Genomic DNA, 24,104 nt, shown 5'->3' with positions numbered 1-24,104 from the left:
TTAAATATAATAATATATTTGTTGACATTAAGCAATAATGTGCATTATATATCGTTGAATATGCATACCAGTGCAAAAGCCTTGCGCGAGCATTCCTTTAAGTCATCCTAGCGAACGTTTGCAGTCCCTCTGGTTAACGGCAAGACTGGTGTTCGGCAAAAGTGTGCGAATTCTTGCTCGCAGGTTTCTCTTTTAGTGAGAACAGCTTTTCGCTATCGACATTTCTATTTTAACTGGGGGTTTTCACTAGACTGATAAATCTAGTATTGTGTCAAAAATATTAGTAGTTATAATAACCGTGTCAATGTTGACAAAAGGTCACCCATGATTTTGATGGGGCAGGACGTAGCCCAGTAGTAAAGCGTTCGCTTGATGTGCGGTCGGTCTGGGATCGATCCCCGTCGGTGGGCCCATTGGGCTATTTCTCGCTCCAGCCAGTGCACGACGACTGGTATATCAAAGGCCGTGGTATATGTTATCCTATCTGTGGGATGGCGCATATAAAAGATCACTTGCTGCTAATCGAAAAGAGTAGCCCATGAAGTGGCGACAGCGGGTTTTCTCTCTCAATATATATGTGGTCCTTAACCATATGTCTGACGCCATATAACCGTAAATAAAATGTGTTGAGTGCGTCGTTAAATAAAACATTTCCTTCCTTCCTTCCCATGATTTTGTGTCCGTATATAAATTCACAATCTATTTCCATTAAACAGGAAGAAAATGTTTTATTTGACGACAAGCTCAATCCATTTATCACTTCTTTTAAAAATCTATAATAAAACAACAACTAAAGAATTATTTTTATATATTATCATTCATTTTTCACAATGTGTGTCCTGTCACACAACAATACAGATAAAACACACTCCGTTACTTGTATGCACTCTCACAGATGAATCCATAAGAATACGTACTTCTGATGGTAGCCCAAGACCAACTTGGGTAACCAGAGTACGATCCATACGGATTCACTAGCGCTATGGCGTAGCTAGTGCTGTAAGGCTGACTTGGCCCCCAGTTTTGGTAAACAGCAGCACTATGGTCAAACCAGGTCCACTCGTCTGAATATGAAACATAGAAGCCGCCAGTCCAAAACGCTTGGGGAGACTGTAACTCTGAAACGTAAAGTAGCAAAGTTGTTAAAAGGTGCCTCCACTGGTGTTTTTTTTTGGTTTTTTTTCACATATATCCTTGCACTTTGTTCTCTTTCTCACTCTCTGTTTCTCTCTGTCTCTCTGTCTGTCTTTCTCTCTCTCTCTCTCTCTCTCTCTCTCTCTCTCTCTCTCTCTCTCTCTCTCTCTCTCTCTCTCTCTCTCTCTCTTTGTCTCTCCATCTCTCTCTCTCTCTCTCTCTCTCTCTCTCTCTCTCTCTCTCTCTCTCTTAGAACATACCCAGGAGTAAATAACTGTTTTATGAACATACTCAGGAGTAAATAACTGTTTTATGTACATACTAAGGAGTAAATAACTGTTTTATGAACATACTCAGGAGTAAATAACTGTTTTATGAACATACTCAGGAATAAATAAATGATAATCAAAGCATTTTAGGGAAAACATTCTAACTCATTAAAATAGTGTGACTGTCTTTGTATCTACTCTCAGCAATAAAGGTAACAACATTATTCTGCTAATGATGTACCATATGTGTGTAGTTTCTACCTTTGTACGTCTTCAGCTGTACGGCTAGAAAGGCTTGCTCTCTTTGGTCGTTTACCGAAACCAAGTCACTGGATAGCTGGCGACATATAAAACGGGCTTGAGTCCAGGTTTCTGTCCAGTTGGCTATATAGTAACATGACTTGGGCCCTCGAATAAATCCAGTTTGGCATTCTGCAACAGCAACAACAACAAGAATCCAAAAATAAGTTTGCTTATTGTTGATATTTGTGATGGTTGTTATGCATCTAATGAAAATGAGGAGGTACAGAAGGAGAGGAGTTGTGATAGGTTTGGGAGTAATTATTGTGCTGTTTTGTTACTGTTTGGTGGTGATAGTCACTAGTGGTTATCGCAAAGTGCGTATAATGACTTGGTCACATATCCACCGGTTCGGGATAAGGCGCCAGTACGGGCCCAAATTTCGGGGGAAATTTGCAAAATCTTAGAAATCCGCCGTAGGTAGAAAAATTCGTACGGGGCCCGGTGGATATGTGACTGTAGCTTTACTCTAATGGACTTGGTGGTGGTTGTGGTAGAGTTGCTGGTGGTTAAGAAGAAGAATGTGGTTGTTGTACATATGAAGTATTTTTTTCTTCTTCCTTTTTATATAACCTGAGTAACATTTCTAAAAGCAAAAGATACAAAAAAGTTTTGTTTTGTTTAACGACACCACTAGAGAACATTGATTTATTAATCATCGGCTATTGGATGTCAAACATTTGGTAATTTTGACACGGACAAAGAGAGGAAACCCGCTATATTTTTCTGTTAGTAGCAAGGGATCACACAGACAGGATAGCACATACCACGGCCTTTGATATACTAGTCGTGGTGCACTGGCTGGACAAAAGATAGAATCCACAGGCTAATTTATTTTCCTGACCTATATCAAATACAACAAACGTATAGGATAGGATGTTTTGCTAAAGGGTACGGGGGTAAAATGATGTACCCTAAAATCTTGAAAATTAATGAATATATATAGTGTATTTTTATACAGATGATAATAAAAGAACTGTTGTTTAAAATTTGTCAAAGCATATGAAATGCTGTGGTCAGTGTGAAGACACGTCAAACCCATAACCACATAGTATGGGCTATTATTGTTTTGTTTTATTACCAATCTGATTAAAATTAGCTCTACTGGTCTACCAGTAGATCTAACAGCATTGCGTGGACTCTCATGTCCAGGTGATATTTCATCTATAAATAACAATTTAAATATCGACCAGTTACACTTCGCCTTTTATAGCGTTATTCGGGAGCATACAAATTCTAAAAATATCGGGCGAGACTATTTATGCAATAGGAAAACTATTTCAGCATTAAAAAACAGGGGGAAATGTTCAGTAAGAAACCCTGGATTGTATACTAGTATAAACAGATTTTATGGCTATACCATCACGGGTTTTTTTTTTCATCTTGAAACTAATTTTATATAAAATTTTGTATTGAAATTAGTTTCCGGCATACTTCGTAATTCACCCGAATTATTTCGCATAATCCCGAATGTTTTCAAATTCTTTTTAAATCACTGGTATGATTTTGTAAGTAAGGTTTTGATTGGTCGAAAGAAGTGTTTTATTTAACGACGCAGTCAACACATTTTATTTACGGTTATATGGCGTCAGACATATGGTTAAGGACCACACAGATTTTTTTTAGAGGAAACCCGCTGTCGCCACATAGGCTACTCTTTTACGACAGGCAGCAAGGGATCTTTTATTTGCGCTTCCCACAGGCAGGATAGCACAAACCATGGCCTTTGTTGAACCAGTTATGGACCACTGGTCGGTGCAAGTGGTTTACACCTACCCATTGAGCCTTGCGGAGCACTCACTCAGGGTTTTGAGTCGGAATCTTGATTGGTCGAATGAAAGGTCAACTGGGCATGAGCTCCAACGGGGTGCTGTTAGATCCACAGGTAATTAACCAGAGGAGCTAATTTGAATTAGATTGGTTTTATTACGTACCCTCAAATCATTTTCTAGCAGAAAAGCTGTAGGGGACAAGGAAATGAAAACTGCAAATGAACTATTTACGTGTGTGGTTGACGGTGAGGTTATTCGAAATGAGAGCCTCTCGACACAGACCGCTGTTACATTCCGTTGACTCGCAACACGCGTAGCATTCCCGCCTTGGCGTGTCGTCTGCTTCTGATTCGGCGTCCGTCTGCTCGGCATTTCTCTTCCCAAACAGCAACGACGCATGTCTGTAGAACTCACAGCTCTGAAGAAAAACATTATCATTTAAAGCTACATAGTCCTATTACAAATTAATGATAAATGACAGTTTCATACACACACACCCATACATCCAATGAAAAACTACACGATGGAAATCGATTACATTGTGACGTATAGTTAACCTGACAATTATGGGTCTGTGACGCGTAAGTTGGCTACAAGTGCAACGGCTGTTAAAAAAAAAAGATGTTAAAATTTGCTTAAAACCTGGTTTTTGTTGATACGTAAGAAATAGACTAATACATTCGTGTCCGTTAGAAACGATTTATCTCACAACTCGTTGTTTAAAAGCCTATCAAACTCGCGATACATTTTAAAACAACTCGTTGTGAGATAAATGGTATCTAACGGCTACTCATGTATTATTCTTTATTTAACTTCTGTGCGTCCGGTGTATTCTTGGTTGTTCTTCAAGTCTATACATATACATGTTAAAGTTTTGACCATTCCACTAGTGCAAGAATTATTATTACGGGTTTCTTTTTTCTTCTTTTTTTCTTTTTTTTTCTTTAAATCTTTCCTACATTTTTTCTTTCGTTCTTCTTTTTTGTTTCCAAATATATGCTACTTTATTATTAAGGTATGTTACAATTCAGAATATTTAAGTGATTATGAATGAATGAATGAATGAATGAATGGATGAACACCCCAGCACTAAAATACACATCGGCTATTGGGTGCCAGAAAGGTACATATATGGAAATAGTGATTATGAATTCAACTACAGGTAATACATGTATTCTGAAAACATTTAGTTGTGCAATATTGGATGAATCTGCAGCTACTTCTCAATATATTCTATACATTCTTAAATTCTTATAAATTCTCGCAAATAAATTCAAATGACACGATGTGAAAGAAAGCAAGTAAAACACTAAGTTTTAGTAGAAATATCAAACAGTTTGTAAGAGGACCAAATACTTAAATATATAAGAAACTGATCAAACTGGGGTAAATCTCCAGTCGTACTGAATAACAATTATTAAAATATCAGAACAGCTGGAAAATATTCTAAATCAAATATGGTGAAATGTCTCAAAGATATTGTAATAATGCCTAAATTATCGTTAAAATGGTGGAATTAAAGATTGCAGACGCATAGAGAGAGGGGAGAGGGGAACATATTTTTATTCACCAGTAACATCTGCCATGACTTTGTCTTTTAAAGACATATAGTCCTCTAAACAATTGTATGGTACTTTTTGTTAAAATTTAGTCTTTGGTTTAGAGTATTCATTTCTGTAAATCTGGGTCCAGTTGTTCAAAGCATCGTTAAATTAACCCTGGTACAGTCTAATATTTTCTTTTTTAATTTTTGCTTCAATACAAAATAAACTTTAGAATTGATTACGTATGGATACCGTTGGCTGTTTAAATCAAGTTTAAATACTACTATTTTTTAATTATTATTGATTCAATGGTTGGTTTAGAAAATGTCTGTATATATACTACTCCAAAGAATTTAAGGGTCAGACGATATTTTCGACATTATTTTCTGAATGTCAATTATATTAGCTAGACCATAATGTCACGCATGGTATTGTTCCATTTTGACGAAAGTGGGTCTAAGCAACCCATAAATGAATTAAAATCCACTGTCATTGACACTGTCGACTAGTTCTAATGGCGAAAACATGCTTACATTTGCACGTAAATTAGGGCGAAAGCGAAAGGTCTGCTAAGTGCCCATAACTTGCTTTTTCACAAAGCGCTTCATTTGCACGCTTTGCATGTGTATTCCATGTTTCCAATGCTGAATTTCCGTATAATTGGAGCTTGCGTTCGTGTACGGTGCACACTCCAAATTCGACAATGGTACAATGTCAACTGACTATCGAAGATCGAGGAAGGGCTATTGCTTGGCTTCAGGATGGCAATACGCAAAGAAATGTTGCTCTGAGACTTGGTGTCAGTCAGAGTGTCGTTGGCCGACTGTGGCAACGGTACCAAGCAACGAATTCTGTTCGAAATCGTCCACGTTCGGGAAGACCCCGAAGCACTACAAATAGAGAGGACCGCTACATCACCAATATGGCTCTACGTCAACGCACAACCACTGCACGCCGATTACGTGACAATCTGCGAACTGCGACTGGAACTCGAGTGTCTGATCAAACCATACACAATCGTCTGAGAGCCAATAATCTACGCTGCCGTCGCCAGGCTGTTCGACCACCACTCCTACCACGTCACAGAACGGCCAGACGTCATTGGTGCACGCTTCATCTGCGGTGGCAACGTGTTCAGTGGGGTCGAGTGATGTTCACTGATGAGTCCAGGTTTAGTCTCCAGTTCAACGACGGTCGGATTCGATTCTACAGAAGTCCTGGGGAGCGCTTCGCTGACGTTAACGTTAGACAACGTCACCGGTTCGGTGGTGGCAGCGTCATGGTATGGGGCGGCATCTCTATCCACCACAGGACCCCCCTCTATGTGGTGGATGGCAATCTGAATGGAATCCGCTATCTGAATGAGATTATCCGGCTGTTGGTTCTCCCAGACCTTCAGCAGATTGGCGGCGGGGCAGTTCTGCAGGATGACAATGCCAGACCCCACCGCGCCAGGGTGGTAACGGACTTTCTCAGACAACAAGGTATCGCCAGGATGGATTGGCCAGCATATTCGCCTGACTTGGCCCCAATAGAGCACGCCTGGGACGAATTAGGCAGGAGAGTTCGGGATAACCATGCCCCTCCGGCCAACCTTCATGATCTGGGTCAACTTCTTATGGCAGAGTGGCAGGCCATTCCCCAAGAGTTCTTCAGACGTCTGATCAACAGCATGAGGCAACGATGTGTCGAATGTATTCGCGCCAGGGGTGGATTCACACACTATTAAACGAATGTTCTAATGTGTAAAATCCATGTTTGACAACCTTCAACTTTGACAGCATGTCATGTGACTTTCTTGTATAGGGTGTATACTACCAAATCAAATCCCATAGACGACAATAGTAACATATGTGGCTAAAACTCCTACCTGCAGCGTATCAATCGACATAAACGCCACGGATATAAATACTACCACCTCTCACACTTAAAGTGAATCAGAAAAAATTGGGGGTCAAGCTGCTCGTTTCTGAGATAACGGATAGCGTCTATGACTACCCTAGTTTTGCACAAAATTCGAGTACTTTTTTTTACAGGTACCCCATACATGTTTCAAGCACAAGGCTACTTAACACACTGGTACTAGATGAAATAAAATTGCATTTTTTTTTTACCCAGATGAAACTATTATTTTTTACAACCAACACACTCACATTTATAACCAATCACAGGACTTGTGGTGTTCACTTCTCTATCAAAAGTTGGGTGCACCTCGAACTTTGACCCAGCCGGAAGTTATTTGGTCTAGTACTACCTATACAGTGACGTTTATTTGTGTGTTTTTTTGTAAATATGGAACAATAAATTAAATTTTTGGTGTAGTTTACATCATCAATCTAATACACTCTGAAACTTATTTGGTTATAAATTATTGACCCTTAAATTCTTTTGAGTAGTATATATATATATATATATATATATATATACTCTTCAAAAGAAGAAACGCAAAACCACATTGTCGTAACATTTGGAGAATTGATTTAATTATTGAATGGTGAGTCCGATAATTACCAAATGTTGCAGGATTGTTCACAATTCACTCTAGTCCATTGTGAGTAAGTGATAGGACACACCACCAAGGTCAAGGTCATCTGGAGTCAATACCGGATGTGGCATCCGCGTGTGTTGACAACTGCCTGGCACCGCCTGCCCATTGAAGCAACCAGAGTACGGATGACGTCCCGGGGGATAGTGGCCCACTCGGCCTGCAAGGCTGCTGCCAGCTCGGGCAGGGTCTGGGGCTGTGGTTGTCGCTGTCGGAGGCGTCGGTCCAACTCGTCCCATAGATGCTCAATTGGGTTCAAATCCGGTGATATCGATGGCCAAGGAAGGACATTAATGTTGTTGTTCTGTAGGAAAGCCTTTGTGAGACGTGCTGTGTGAGGCCTGGCGTTGTCATGTTGGAACACTGCGTTGGCGTTGGCCATAACTGGAACGATGTGTGGCCGGAGGATCTGGTCAATGTAGCCCTGTGCATTCAGGTTGCCCTGCACGTGGACCAGGTCAGTTCTGCCAGTGTGTGAGATGGCTGCCCACACCATGACACTACCCCCGCCGAATCTGTCCACTTCCTGCACGCAGTTTGCCGCATAACGTTCACCACGACGCCTATACACGCGACATCTTCCATCATGACGTCGGAGCAGAAATCGGGACTCGTCACTGAACCACACCTGTCTCCATCGCAGTTGAGGCCATTGTCGATGAATCTGGCACCACTGCAGTCGGAGTCGACGGTGTTGTGGTGTCACGTAGGCGGTTCCGTACGGTCTGGTCGGATATCCTGCGCAAACCTGGTATTGCTGCGGCTGTGGAGGTGGCAGTAGTCAATCGTTCCCGAAGGTGGCGTACCCGGATGTAGCGGTCCTGCCCGGGGGTAGTGACCCGTGGTCGACCGGATCTAGGGAGGTCACGTGTTGATCCATGTTGCTGGTAACGGTCCCACAGTCTGGAGATGGTGCTTGGGGACACATGGAATGCCCTGGCAACGGCCGTTCTGGATTCGCCTGCGTCTAGTCGACCGATGGCATTGTTTCTCTGCGGTTCACTGAGACGTGGCCTGTCCTGGATTGTCAACTGTCGGCCAGATACAGAGGCCAGGCAAGCGAACACCCTGCACTTTTATACTGTCGGTGTTCATGTTGCACGTGCAGACAACGCACGTGCAGTGGTGACATGGTTTGCACGTGGCTGCGTTTTTGCGAATATTCACATTTTGGAACTTTATTGTACAGTAGCTGCGTTTTATCGAATGTAACCGTGGGAATGTGTTTGGGACATGCAATGACATTATATTCACAAAGCATGAACCGGTAGGAAACATAAAATCGGAGTTATAACCCATTTGTACCCTTTTGCGTTTCTTTTTTTGAAGAGTATATATATATATATATATATATATATATATATATATAGTAGCTCAAACCAGATTTTACTTTCCAATAATTTCTTACGTAAGATAAAATATATGTGACGAACTAAAACGAAAACTGACTGCTGCAGATGACCGCAAACACATTGGATATACCGACCACTGATATTCTAAACAAGAAAATGTATTTAACATGTAATTTCTGTTAGTCGTAAACATCTTACAATGGTTGCAAACTCAGGACAGTCCCTTTAAGAGTATGCATTTTGAAGATATATATACTGACATTCTTATTCTCGCAGCCGAGACGAAAAGCTTGGTGTCCACGATGGTTGACAGTCTCTCTAGTGTAACAAATCTGAAAAAAAAATCACAAAACGTGAAGACGAAAGACTTAAACATCAAATATGAATGCTTTTATAAAAATTATTGGTTAGTTAAAGAGAGAAGCGGACTACTCTAATGCAAACCTTTAGAGGACCCTAGACCAGGGCAACTTATTATTACAATTTATTGCTCAAAATCATAAGCCTTAGTTAAATACTAGATATGTGCTATTCCTAATGAAGAAAAAGCAATGGGATTTTTATTTACTTTTATACTTTCCCATCAATAGAATAGCACATACCATGGTCTGTAATATAACAGTCGTGGGAACCGATGGACAAAGAGAGGTGGACGTTCAGCCATTGAACTTTTTCTCCTTATAAACAAACACCCTCCTATATCAATAATGTTTCATTATATTATCCTACCAAACGTATCCTAAATCACATAATTCATAAAAACATCGCTCTCTCCCCTCAACTATCTCTCTGTCTGTCTGTTTTCGTATGTCTGCCTGTCTTTCTGTCTGTCTGTCTTGCTCTCTCTCCCTCTCTCTCTCTCTCCCCTCTCTTGGTCATCTCCCTCTCTCTCTCTGTCTGTCTTCCTCTTCTCTATGTCTCTCCTGTCTCGCTCTCCCCTCTGTCTGTCCCTCTCTCTCTCTCTCTCTCTCTCCCTCTCTCTCCCTCTCTCTCTCTCTCTCTCTCTCTCTCTCTCTCTCTCCCCTCTCTCTCTCCTCTCTCTCCCTCTCGCCTCCCTCCTCCATCCTCTCCCCCTCCCCTCCTCCTCCCCTCCTCTCCTCCTCCCCTCTCTCTCTCTCTCTCTCTCTCTCTCTCTCTCTCTCTCTCTCTCTCTCTCTCTCTCTCTCTCTCTCTCTCTCTCTTTGAATTATAAAGACAAGGTCTAAGTATGAACCAAAAAGTCATGATTTGATGCGAAGTAACCTTTAGATATTGGGGAGGGGGTATCTTTTCTTGTTAAGATCACCTACCTCGCCTTTCCCGCACCAAATGGCTTCATCGCAACTGAACGGCGTACTGACATCAGCGCAACTCAGACACTTTACGTCATCAGTCTCTGGATCTTACGGAAAAAAAACCTATGTACTTAATGTATGCTTCAGTATTATAGAGATAAGCAAAATATTCGATGTGTGTAAATAGAAACAATGTGTATTCAAATGAGTATACTGCATATATATATATATATATATATATATATATAATATATATATATATATATATATGGATGGACGGATGGATGGAAAGATACTAGTATATAGATAGACAGACAGACAGACAGACAGACAGATACATAGATAGGTAGATTATATATAGACATACATACATACATACATACATACATACATAAATATGGAAGCTTCGATAGCTGAGAGCGTATCGTTGTTAGTCTTGCAATTTGCGGGCGAATCGGTGCCACAGGTTCGAGTCCCAGCAACGGCATGGGACAATTTGTGAGGCCAGAAAGGATTTAATTATCCCCTGCGCCAGTGCGTTAATATCTATGTATGTAATAGTCAACCTCGACATACATACAATATATAGACATTCATACATCAATACATAGATACATAGATAGGTTTATATATAAATAGACAGACAGACAGACAGACAGATACATGTATAGATACATAGATCCGGTCTGATCGATTGATTGATTAATTTATTGATTGATCGACTGATAGTTATAGTTCATCTCTTTGTTTATTTGTTGTTGTTGTTGTTGTTGTTGTTGTTTTACTTTTAACTGTTGTCGGTCTTGTACGTAACTATTTAGTAAATACCTGTCGGAGCTTCCTGGTCAGATCGAAGAGTTTCAACTGACAAAACCAGCAACTAATATAAAATAGAAGCATACAAGTACAGTCGCTAAACTATTAAAACCAATATAGGTTCTGTTAAGTGGTGTAGTATAAAACAAAACCATATATTTATATATATATATGTGTGTGTGTGTGCGTACGTGTGTGTAGGTATATGTATATATGTATTCACAATTCACGCATTAGTTTTCGTAGAAAAAGTGCATAGTAGTAAAAACATAAGTATCTGTTATTTTTGCTAGAACGTTGTATATTTAAGCAAATCATGTTTTTTAATGAACAACTTAGGTCCAGGCACAGTTCTCGAGTGCACAAAATGTGACTTTGTTTGGCTTTTTCCCCTGAGGGAAAACTAAAACATCCCAACTAGTTTAATAGTGCATTAACAAAGGATATTATTAGATTTGAATATAGTTTACTTTTAGGTTACTCACCACAGCTGAGAAAAAGTAAATACACTCATGACTCAGGTCGTTATTTAATGGTTTTAAAATGATAAGTGACAGTAAATGGAATGAATTCGTGTATACTCAAGCAAAAACGTTTAGCAAAAACCAAAATATTTTAATGTGAATTCTTCACAAATAATGTACTCTCTACAATGCTCGCTTATTACAATACCATTGACATTAATTCGTGAGATGTCGGGTTTAAATATTTTGATAAATTAATGTTTACGTCTGAAAGCAATTCTTCTTGTAACTGTTGTTAAACTTGTTTGGTTGAGTATATTATCTGAGAATTAGCAACTGCTAACTGTGGTTAGATAAGCAAAACTGATAACTGTAATCTAGGTCTTCTAGTTTGTTTTTGAACAATGTGGCAAAATAGGTAAATAAGTACAGTATATATATATATATATATATAAAGAGAGAGAGAGAGAGAGAGAGAGAGAGAGAGAGAGAGAGAGAGAGAGAGAGAGAGAGAGAGAGAGAGAGAGAGGAGAGAGAGAGAGAGAGGAGGGAGGAGAGAGAGAGAAGGGGAGGAGAGAAAGAGAGAGAGAGAGCGTTTTAAAATTTCACGGATTCCACAACCTTTACCAAAAGAAATCTTAAAAGCTCCAGAATGTCATGTGATTTTTGTGCAGGCGGCCAAACAACATCCGCTAGACCCTCTCCTGTCCCCCAACCCCACCCCCACCCCACACCCTAGTCTCGTACACAGGTTTATGAGTGTTCAGTGTGTTAGAGCAAGTGAGGCTTTTGTATGTACTGTTCACCTACATATAGGCGTAGGCTGGGGATTCCACACAATCCACCCCATCCCACCCCTGTTGATGTTAAAACAATGCCCCTGTTTTACACATGGCTAGAGGAACATGAGGCAAAACACAATGTTATGTCTTCTGATAGTTTCACAGGGGCGAGACGTAGCCAAGTGGTACAACGCTTGCTCGATGAGAGGTTCGTGTGGCATCGATCCCCGTCGGTGGGCCCATTGGGCTATTTCTCGTTCCAGCCAGTGCACCACGACTGGTATATCAAAGGCCGTGGTATGTACTAACCTGTCTGTGGGATGGTGCATATAAAAGATCCCTTGCTGCTAATCGATAAGAGTAGCCCATGAAGTGGCGACAGCAGATTTCCTCTCTCAATATCGGTGTGGTACCTAACCATATATCTGAACCGTAAATTAAATGTGATGAGTGCGTCGTTAAATAAAACATTGCTTTTTTTCTGATAGTTTCACACGCAGCTTTTGCTTCACATCTTAAAGCATGTGCTCTGTTCAGATTTAGAAATTTAAAAAAAAGATGTTTGTTTTGTTTAACGACACCACTAAAGCCCATTGATTTATTAATCATCGGCTGTTGGATGTCAAACATTTGGTAATTTTTGACATGGTCTTAGAGAGAAAATCCGCTACAGTTTTCCATTAGTAGCACGGGATCTTTTATACGCACCATCTTGCAGACAGGAAAGCACATACCACGGCCTTTGATATAGCAGTCGTGGTGCACTGGCAGCAGGCTGGAACGAGAAATAGCCCAACGGGCCCACCGACGGGGATCGATCCCATACCAAACCGACCGCGCATCAAGTGTGCGCTTTACCACTGGGCTACGTCTCGCCCCAAATTTAGAAATTAGTGCCAACTATGTTGACATTGGGATGACCGATTTTAAAGTGGAAATTATGATTAGTATAAATTTACATAAAATTATAGTAAAATTTATATTAGTACAATTGGTATGGAACTGCTTCTTGGATTCCAGCATTTTCTTCCAGGTTAAAATGTATATAATGAGATTGCTTCTCATTATACACAACGAATGTCAAGCCATTGACCAAACAGTATAGCCTAGACTACAGAAACAAAGGGTAAAAGTAAAAGGTACTCAAATATATTTGTATGGATATGATAAAGTGACCATTGGTTAGTGCGTATCCAGAGTTAGAATTATCACAGTCTTTGCATAATCATACAATTTTGATTTAAAAACAATGAATTTTACTATTGTGACACCACGCGGCCGCCATACAATTTCCCGTTTAATTTACTGGAAGCTGACCTGATTCCAGTGATGATTCCAGAGCGCTGGTTTGATTTGGAGCTGTTTTCGTCAAAATAGTATTGCGATAGTTAAAATACTATTGTGACAGTATTGCAATAGTGATTGTACTATATGAATAGATATTTGGCAAAACTATTATGTATGTATGTATGTGTGGGGCGATTACATGACAAAAGTAATCGATTACGATTACGATTACTTAAGAATGTCATGATTACTATTACGATTACGACTACAAGGAAAATGAAAGTTATCGATTATGATTGCGATTACACTGCCCAGTAATCATGATTACAATCGTGATTACATTTTCACAAATATGAACTATTTTTAGGTGATGTTATTGTTCACTTGATTTTACTAATTAAGAACAAATAATGGATAATTGTAGATAATTTATTACATCATATCAAAAATCATGATTTCTCTGCAAAGGCAAAAAGCAAACTAATTGTAAATATTTAACATGTTATTATATTTAAAACATGTAATTGTATTTTCAATTAATTCAACGTATAGTTTTTCTTTTACAACCAGTGCACCATGACTGGTATATTAAAGGCCGTGGTATGTGCTATCCTGCTGCTAATGGAAAATATGTAGCGGGTTTTATCTGATGACTATGTGTCAAATTTAAGCTATATAATAACATGTTAAATATTTACAATTATTTTGCTTTTTGCCTTTGCGAAGAAATCATACTGGTGAACTGAAGAAGGCGTCCTCCATTACAGAACACGAATAGACAGTCAGACATTTCAAAAATATCTGCTCTTATTGTCATACAATGTACATGCGTTTATACATTTTTGATATGATGTAATAAATAATCTACAATTATCCATTATTTGTTCTTAATTAGTGAAATCAAGTGAACAATTTCATGTTGGTAACATCACCTCAAAAATAGTTCATATTTGTGAAAATGTAATCATGATTGTAATCATGATTACTGGGCAGTGTAATCGCAATCATAATCGATTACTTTCATTTTCCTTGTAATCGTAATCGTAATCATGACATTCTTAAGTAATCGTAATCGTAATCGATTACTTTTGTCATGTAATCGCCCCATGTCTGATATATATATATATATATATATATATATATATATATATATATATATATATATATGTATATATATGTGTGTGTGTGTGTGTGTGTATGTGTGTGTTTGTCTGTGTGGCTGTGTGTGTGTGTGTGTGTGTGTGTGTGTGTTTTGTGGCTGTGTGTGTGGCTGTGGTGTGTGTGTGTGTGTGTGTACGCATGTTTATGCTTGTATGTAGGCCTGTGTTTATTTCTAATATTGTCGTAGTGAAATCATATTTAATAAATTTATAATATAAAGACCACACATTGTTGTTGTTATGCTTTCACTGTGCATACTATCGAAACTATCGATAGTTGAGCAAACAATTGCGATAGTATCGATAGATGAATTAACTAAATATTCCACAGGCCTACCACACTAGTTTTGCACATGAAATATTTTTATTATTTTTAATTTTTATTTTAAATTTTTAAAAATGTTTGTTATCCCACTGCCCCTTTGGGTTCCATCTTCCCGATCTGACTGCATACATGTATAACTTGGGTTTTTTCCTTATGCAAAATTTTAATTTTGAAAAGAAGACCTAATAAATAAATAATATTTTGTTGGTCCATTATGTTGTTTTGTTTAACAATAACAAAAAAAAACCAACAAAACAAAACATCCCCACAATCACCCCACCCCCAAAATTAAACCCCAACAACAAACAACACCCACAAAACGAAACCTATAGGCCTTTAGATTTTATGTGTTTCTAGCCTACTCGACTGTATAAGAACAGATTTATGTGATAAACAAAACCTACTTTTGAAATTGAAGTTAAATTGCATGGAAAAGGTTTTTTCAATTTGCTTTTGAGGACTACAGAAGAATATTACACCTCTAGTTCTGTTATATTTTGTAGAAAACATGTTGGTCTATAATTCTGACCAATTTTCTTTCAAGATCACGAGGTCAAATTCAAGGTCAAAGTGAATGTCAAAAGGTCATCACACTTGCTTTAACTTATATCTACCCCGAAAATAATGGCAGATTTGGAATTCCTTGGGCAAGTCCCATTCAAAAGATGCCATGCCCATCAAGATTGGACCAGTGGTTACTTATTTATGGACGTTCAAATATAAACACACACACACACACACCCCGCCCATTTTTCGTGATTTTTTACAAAATGGGTGGGCCGTAGCACCCACACCGTTGGTCCGATTGAGCTCATCTTTGAAAATTAATCTTTTTCAGCCAAAATCTCTCTAGAAATCAAATTTGAACCAAATCTGAGGGCGTGGGGTTGAATCCATTGGGTGATTGGACACAGAATGACCCTACATGGGAAACATGATGGGTACACCATTTGGATTCATTTTATAAATATTTAGTTATTTTGTAAATATCTTTTTTTTTTCTTCAGTTATGCTTATGTCGTGTCAAAGTAATATCACACACCTTAAAAATGTTTTGTTGTTTTTTGCCTCTGAATATTGGTTAGATACCATCATGGCCATTCAGTACAAAACATCAAACGGTCACTCGAATTTTCTTCAGTCTCTATACATTGGTAGACCGGCCTCGGTGGCTTCGTGGCAGGTCATCGGTCTACAGGCTGGTAGGTACTGGGTTCGGATCCCAGTCGAGGCATGGGATTTGTAATCCAGAAACCGACTCCAAACCCTGAGTGAGTGCTCCACAAGGCTCAATGGGTAGGTGTAAACCACTTGCACCGACCAGTGATCCATAACTGGTTCAACAAAGGCCATGGTTTATACTATCCTGCCTGTGGGAAGCGCAAATAAAAGATCCCTTGCTGCTAATCGGAAGAGTAGCCCATGTAGTGCCGACAGCGGGTTTCCTCTCAAAATCTGTGTGGTCCTTAACCATATGTCTGACGCCATATAACCGTAAATAAAATGTGTTGAGTGCGTCGTTAAATAAAACATTTCTTTCTTTCTGTCTTACGAAATATGCTGTGTATACAAAATCATTTACCTCTTCTTTCCACCCAACCAAAGATTTTTTTTAACGAGGACACTTCAAGAACTAAGTGCATTTCATAAAAATAACATTTCCCCATAAATATCACACCTCAGAATCATTTACAATGTACCAACAAGAAATATTTCTATTCCATAAAACCCTTCCTCTTCCCACATTTTTTGAAGAAGTTTGAAAGGGATGTTCACCAAGTAATTATTTTGTAGCCTAATCTAGGCATTGGCATAGGTATGGTGTCTGGTGTCTTATATCGGTTACGACAAATGTATTTTAAGGTTATAGCTCAGTTTCCATGACCTTTAGTGTATATGTATTCAATACCTTGACCAACATGCTGATACCTCACTGCATGTTGATGTCAGTCAGTCATACTTAGTGTCAATGTTCCTTTAAAAGGACATTCCTGAGTTTGATGCATTGTAAAATGTTTCCGACTAATTTAAATAGTTCTACGACTAAACTTAAATATTAAATATATTTTCTTGTATAGAATATCAGTGTCTGTACATTCAATGTGTTTCTGGTCGTCTTAATATTTGTAAGAAACCCAAACTGGATTTTGTTTTAAAATAATTTCGTACGTTAAAACCAAAAACATTTAGGAAATAAAATGAAATTTAACCTAGTACACATATTAGAACAATCAGAAACACGTTTAATATACAGTCACTAATATATTGTTGCAGAAAAATATATTTGATATGTAATTAAAGTCGTTAAAAAGTCGATAACATCTTAAAAATTGCAGGAAACTCAGGAATGTCCCTTTAAACTTTGTGATTCATGCTATCACTCAGACTGTTCTTATTGTACTAATACATGTACAGGTATGTGTATTTTATTCAGTACAACAATAGATCTACATTTAGAACCTAAACAAAACTGTAGCAAACTGCATGGTATGACATTATTATAAGTTACATGGGTGGATCTAGGATTTTGTAAATGGACAGGGGGTCATAAAATTGTAAAAAAGGCAATTTGAGCTTGTGGAAGTCAAATGAGCTGAGATGTCAAAGGGATAGCTCGATGGTCCTCTAGCCCTGCCAATGTGTATGTGTTGGAACCAAAGGAAGTCAGATCGGGGGGAGGCGGGATTCAAAGGCATGCTCCCTAAAATATCTAGAAATAAGGATGCCCTGAGATGTGTTTTCAGGCAATTTAGTGTTGTATCTTGTGGATGAAGAATTTTAGAAAGGGCACTTCAATTAGGTGGTGGATCATACAACCTCTGTGACACACACACACACACACACAGAGAGAGAGAGAGAGAGAGAGAGAGAGAGAGAGAGAGAGAGAGAGAGAGAGAGAGAGAAGAGAGAGAGAGAGAGAGTACACACAGGAGAGAGCGGATGAGAGACAAACACACAGCAACAACACACACAACACACACACACACACAAACACAGATACACATACATACACACACACAGGGAGAGAGAGAGAGAGAGAGAGAGAGAGAGAGAGAGAGAGAGAGAGAGAGAGAGAGAGACACACACACACACACACACACACACACACAAACACACAGATACACATACAGACACACACACATACACACAAACAAACAGCCACAGACACAGACAGACACACACACACAAACACACACAGACACAGACACACACATACACAGACACACACATACACACGCATACACATACACACACACACACACACATACACACATACACATACAGACGCATACAGACACGCGCGCGCGCGCGCACACACACACAGACACAGACACACACACACACACACACACACAAGCCCTGGATCAACCAGTACATTTTCACATTTCAGAAATGTAGTGATTCTCATGGTCCTAGGTTACTTGGGTTGTAGTGTCCCACAGTGTATATATCAGTGGCCATGGTATGTGCTGTCCTCACTGTGTAGTAGTCAATTATTAATTAATCAGTGTCCTCTAATGATATCATTAACAAAACAAATGAACCTTTTTAAAAATGGGACATGTTAAACTTATTTGAGTAATTACAGGAACCTATCTAATGAAAGACAGGCTACTTCCACCATATGGCAGTAAGCAATCTTTTATATTTGCTTTCCCAGAGACAGGAAAGCACATACCATAGACTTTCGTTTTTTATTTTTTTATTTTATATATACACAAAAAAAATATTAAGCACCCCTGTATCTAATTAGTACTGAAATAGCCCCATTCGTAAAAACTGCAAATTACGTGACGAATATGTCAAGAATGGTGTTCCATTGAAATAACAGGAGAGTACAATGACAACTGCGACGTCCCACAACAGAACGACATGCACGTCCATCATGCCACCCATGCTTTGCTCAAAATGCAGTATCAATACACTGCAATTGTTGCCATTTAACATCACTGTCTTGCATTGTTGAAGTTTAATCGTTGAATATGACACGTCAACGGTTATCAGAGGCCCAAAGATGGTTATTATTGGTATGCATGCGACCGGCATGACCTTCAAAAGTATAGGACGTCAATTGGGTATCATTACACCATAATCAGCAGACTGATACGAAAACACGGGTGTACCAATGCTGTAAAGGATCTCCCACGGTCAGGGAGACCGCACCTGACGTCACAGCGCGAGGACAGCGGCATGCTTCGGCTCGTACGTCATCAACCGTTTGCTACGTCTCCTGTTCTGAAGAGCCAATGGTTACCCAATAGACGGATGTCAGCCAGAACAGTGAGGATTGAAGGCCAGAAGGGTCCTCAAGCGTCCCTTTCTTGCTAATCATCATGAGAGACGCCGTTTAGCGTGGTGTTTGGCCCAGAGAGGTTGGAATCAGAGGTCCTGGCGAAGAGTCCATTGGTCCGACGAAAGCCGGTCACAGATGGCCGATTGAGAGCTTGGAGACATAAAAATGCTGTCTACACACCCAGGAACATACGACCTATGATCGTGTATGGTGGAGGTTCAGTAATGGTTTGGGGTTGCCTATCACATGATTGTAAGCTGGATCTTGTCACCACCCAAGGCAACCTCAATGGTGATCGGTACATTCGTAACGTCCTGCAACCAATTGTTGTGCCGCATTTTGACAACCATCCACTCGCCACCAGACCTCTGTACATGGATGACAAAGCTAAAGCCACATCGTTCCTGAGCAGTAACAGTTTTAATCCAAACTGAAGCTGTGATGACCCTGCTCTGGCCGGCCATGAGTCCTGACCTAAACCCGCTAGAGCATGTTTGGGACATCTTGGGGCATTGAGTACAGGCACTGACTCCACCTGTACAGACTCTGGCACAATTAGAGGCAGCTTTTCATCGAGAATGGCAGCAGTTGCCCATGCAGCAGATCAGACGACTTACTGGAGGGATGAGACGAAGGGTGGAAGCTGTCATCCGGGCACGTGTTGGGTTTACCCGTTATTGATGGTTTGTGTCATGAATGTCATCTGTGAACTTCAAATGACACTTTTCATCATCAATCATGATGCTGACTTGTGTTTCTGACTCTGCACCTCCATACTTATTGTGCCTCAGTTTTTGGCTCAAATACAGCATATTGGAATTCTTCTCAGAATCATGATTAAAATTTCAAAATTGAATACACTTGTTATGTTTTCTTACTGTCAAAGATGTATTCTTGCAAAACACATTTGTTTTCCCGAGGTTATGTTATCAGGCTTTCAACGCCAAACCTCGTAAGACAAGTCATTGTGAAAAATACAGGGGGTGCTTAACTTGTTTCTTTGTGTATACTTAATTTTGTTTTTAACAGCTGATGTGTTTTGACAGATTTTGTGTTGCGGGGGTTTGGGGGTCTTTAAACATTCATTCATTCACTCAATCATTTATTTATTTATTTTTATTTTGTGTTACCATAATGAAGTAAAACGGTGAGGTATAAGTATTGCTTTTCCAGTGGCAGTAATGGCGTCAACGTTTGTGAAACTTGGGTTTACAGTTTGCACTTATGGATGATTATCACAGTTTACCAAAAATGTTCTAGAAATCTTAGTTTCATGTATGCTCGTTTTATTTAACTATTTATTTATTTATTTATTGGTGCTGTTTCAGTTTCAGTGGCCATCTTCAGATGACAACTTTAAAGACGTATCAGAGACGATCCATGATTTTAGAGACAGTTTCCTATCAACAAAGAACAGAAGCTGATCTAAGTGTTTTTGTTTTAGCCAGTGACGGACAATATGATCAGCTGTCATGAAATTTTAAGCTGCATGATTACTGCAGCAGTCTATTAAACTTGCCACGTTTTAAATACCTGCTGCATTCTAATGATGACTTAGCAGTTGTCCTATGCTTTCAAAGCAAGAACCGACTTAAGCAATGTGTACTGCTTGATTGTACTGGTTGATGTGCGAATTGGTTACAAACTATTTTGTGTCAATTTTTTTTACTTTAGACCATTTTATTGCAAAAAGCCAGCATGTCATTCTATAAACTATAGATGTATTAAAAACTAGTTTTAGGCCATTATTTAACAAAAAAAGCCAGCATGTCATTCTATAAACTACAGATGTGTTGAAAACTTTGGCTTCAGACCATTCTGTTTATATTAAAAAGCCAGCATGTCATTCTATAAACTGCATGTGTGTTGAAAACTTTGGCTTCAGACCATTCTATTTATAAAAGCCAGCATGTTATTCTATAAACTATGAATGTGTTGAACATTTTGGTTTCAGACCATTCTATTTAAAAAGCCAGCATGTCATTCTATAAACTACAGATGTGTTGAAAACCTTAGCTTCAGACCATTATATTTATAAAAGCCAGCAAATCATGCTATAAACTACAGATGTGTTGAAAACTTCGGCTTCAGACCATTTTGTTTATAAATTTTAAAAAAGAAGAAAACCCCCAGCATGTCATTCTGTTAACTACAGATGATTTAAAAGCGTTAACTTCAGACCGTTCTATTTGTACAAGCCAGCATGTCGTTCTATAAATACAGATGTGTTGAAAAGTTCGGCCAAACCGTTCAGCTGTGATCGGTGCTCCAGATGTGTCTCACTACAGTCCGTCCTGAAGACGCACGTCCTCACCCACACTGGGGCCAAACCGTTCACGTGCGACGTCTGCGACAGATATTTCACCCAGAGGACCACATGTTTTATTCACAGCGGGGGGAAGTAAAGAAGTAAATGTTTTATTTAACGACGCACTCAACACACTTTATTCACGGTTATATGGCGTCGTACATATGGTTGAGGACCACACAGATACTGAGGGAGGAAACCCGCTGTCTCCACTTCATGGGCTACTCTTTTCGATTAGCATCAAGGGATCTTTTATATGCACCATTCCACAGACAGGATAACACATACCACGGCTTTTGATGTACCAGTCGTAGTGCACTGGCTGGAGCGAGAAATAGCCCAATGGGCCCACCGACGGGGATCGATCCCAGACCGACTGCGCACCAAGCCACCGCTTTACCACTGGGCTATGTCCCGACCCTCACAGCGGGGAAAAACTCTTCAGGTGCGGGATGTGCTCGAGGGACCTCACCACCAAGTGCAACATCCACATACACATGCGAATCTTCAGCTGCGAAAAACCCTTCAGATGCGAGGTGTGCGCCAAATGTTTCGCGGTGGAATCCAGGCTCAAAATGCACGCGTCGATTCATACGGGTTCAAAACCTTTCTTATGTGGACAGTGCACGAAATGTTTTTCGCAGGGTGTTCACCTCGGGCAGCACACGTTGATTCATACGGGTGCTAAACCTTTCAAATGTGATCTGTGCGCGAAATGTTTCAATCGATCGCAGAATTTGAAACAGCACATGTTTGATTTATACCGGTCACAAGCCTTTCAAATGTGAACTGTGCACAAAATGTTTTACACAGCGCGGCAGCTTGAAGGAGCACCAGATGATGCAGCATTCCGGAGTTAAACCATTTAAGTGTGGAGGGTGCTCGAAATGTTTTACACAGCGCGGCAGTTTAAAGGAGCACACGATGATGCAGCATTCCGGAGTTAAACCATTTAAGTGTGGAGGGTGCTCGAAATGTTTTACACAGCGCGGCAGTTTGAAGGAGCACACGATGATGCAGCATTCTGGAGTTAAACCATTTAAGTGTGGAGGGTGCTCGAAATGTTTAACACAGCGCGGCAGCTTGAAGGAGCACCAGATGATGCGGCATTCCGGAGTTAAACCATTTAAGTGTGGAGGGTGCTCGAAATGTTTTACACAGCGCGGCAGTTTGAAGGAGCACACGATCATGCGGCATTCCGGAGTTAAACCATTTAAGTGTGGAGGGTGCTCGAAATGTTTTACAAACAACGCCAGGTTGAAAGAACATACGGTGACTCACAGCGGTGAAAAACCGTACGAATGTGACCTGTGAAAAAAATGTGTGTTGGTTGCAAAAAAACATTAGTTTCATCTGGGCTAAAAATGTATGCAATTTTCTTTCACCTAGTACCACTGTGTCAAGTAGCCTTGCGCTTGGAACATGTACGGGCTACCTGTTAAAAAAAAGTACTCAAATTTTCTGCGAAGCTAGGGGTGTTGTAAAAACATCTGGTTAAACCGAAAATGAGCTATTAAAGGTACCATTTTCTTCAGTTAATACTTTGAGGTAGGGGTTGTAGTACTGATATTTATGGGTCATAGTTTGGTCGATATATTGCATATAGTGTTTTTAAACACAAACGTTAACATGGTCGCCTATGGGATTTTATTTGATATAGTCTTACCAATAGCACATAAGCAGTGCATAATAAAAAAGATATGATTTTTTGCCATTTAATTAAATTAAACTATACTATTTGATCAATTAGCTGTCACTCGGTCACGCAAGTTCACAATGATCTTGACAATAATTACTGTGCATGGCTCTGAATAAAAGTTGGCACTGAGGAAAAGTTGGTTTTGACCTATAATTCATGCTATACAAATTTGAATATTTTTATTTACATTGTGTTTGACTTGCCATATACAATTGCTCTTAAATATGGTAATATATCTATGGAACTTTTATATTAAAAATAGCATGTGCCAATATTGGGTTAATGTCTTTAATTTCCATAAACATAGTTAATGTTTCATGTATGTACTTCTGAAAGCTTAACTTTTTAAAGACCTGGATTTTTTATTATCCTTTTGACATATTTATAGGGTGCTATAAGTCATATTTTAGACAAATGTGTAGTTAATGCAAAACAATTTTTAAATTTGAAGAAAAACTTTACCAAAGCCATAATTAAATGTTTGGTCACTATTGTGCCTTCTGTTCTCATTTATACATAAAAATAAGCTTGTTAAACATATCTTTAGGTCTCCAGATCATACCTTTTTTTAAATAATCACTTAGTTTGTTCCCATGAAGTGCATTTTAAGTGTAAACTAGATTTAGAACCAATTTTTCCAGATTAGATTATCTACCTTGGTGTAAGTTGATAATTTATTTTATTGTTAAACCTGTATTACTCAATGTTACTAGCTAAATACTACGCTGGATTACAGATTGTAGGAATATATCCATATACATACTGTATGGATCTGGATT

General features: G+C 39.3%; 2 protein-coding genes across 2 annotated transcripts; one reads left to right on the top strand and one right to left on the bottom strand.

Annotated features, from left to right (window-relative positions):
- Positions 1 to 849: 849 nt before the first annotated feature.
- Positions 850 to 19,217, bottom strand: LOC121379577. Its single transcript, XM_041508226.1, has 7 exons — positions 19,149 to 19,217; positions 11,019 to 11,070; positions 10,206 to 10,297; positions 9,177 to 9,248; positions 3,707 to 3,893; positions 1,665 to 1,835; positions 850 to 1,118 (listed from the first exon to the last, which is right to left on the bottom strand). The coding sequence occupies exons 1-7, from the start codon at positions 19,215 to 19,217 to the stop codon at positions 874 to 876; spliced, it is 888 nt and encodes a 295-aa protein (XP_041364160.1). The 3' UTR covers positions 850 to 873.
- Positions 19,218 to 19,542: 325 nt separating this feature from the next.
- Positions 19,543 to 22,940, top strand: LOC121379576 (gastrula zinc finger protein XlCGF71.1-like). The gene is made up of 3 exons (XM_041508225.1): positions 19,543 to 19,729; positions 21,542 to 21,663; positions 22,440 to 22,940. The coding sequence occupies exons 1-3, from the start codon at positions 19,543 to 19,545 to the stop codon at positions 22,938 to 22,940; spliced, it is 810 nt and encodes a 269-aa protein (XP_041364159.1).
- The last annotated feature ends 1,164 nt before the right edge of the window (positions 22,941 to 24,104 follow it).

Source organism: Gigantopelta aegis, chromosome 8 (assembly GCF_016097555.1).
Source record: "Gigantopelta aegis isolate Gae_Host chromosome 8, Gae_host_genome, whole genome shotgun sequence".
NCBI lineage: Eukaryota > Metazoa > Mollusca > Gastropoda > Neomphalida > Peltospiridae > Gigantopelta > Gigantopelta aegis.
Note: the sequence above shows the minus strand (reverse complement) of the source record. Positions and strands in the feature narration are given on the sequence as shown.

Coding starts and splice junctions, on each gene's coding strand:
- LOC121379576 (XM_041508225.1), top strand. CDS start 19,543: ATGGTTTGGGGTTGCCTATCACATGATTGTAAGCTGGATCTTGTCACC. Junction 19,730..21,541: donor AGCCACATCGTTCCTGAGCA/GTAACAGTTTTA, acceptor CTATAAATACAG/ATGTGTTGAAAAGTTCGGCC. Junction 21,664..22,439: donor CCAAACCGTTCACGTGCGAC/GTCTGCGACAGA, acceptor TGTTTTACACAG/CGCGGCAGCTTGAAGGAGCA.
- LOC121379577 (XM_041508226.1), bottom strand. CDS start 19,217: ATGCCGCTGTCCTCGCGCTGTGACGTCAGGTGCGGTCTCCCTGACCGT. Junction 11,071..19,148: donor GGAGATCCTTTACAGCATTG/GTACACCCGTGT, acceptor ATTTTATATTAG/TTGCTGGTTTTGTCAGTTGA. Junction 10,298..11,018: donor TGACCAGGAAGCTCCGACAG/GTATTTACTAAA, acceptor TTTTTCCGTAAG/ATCCAGAGACTGATGACGTA.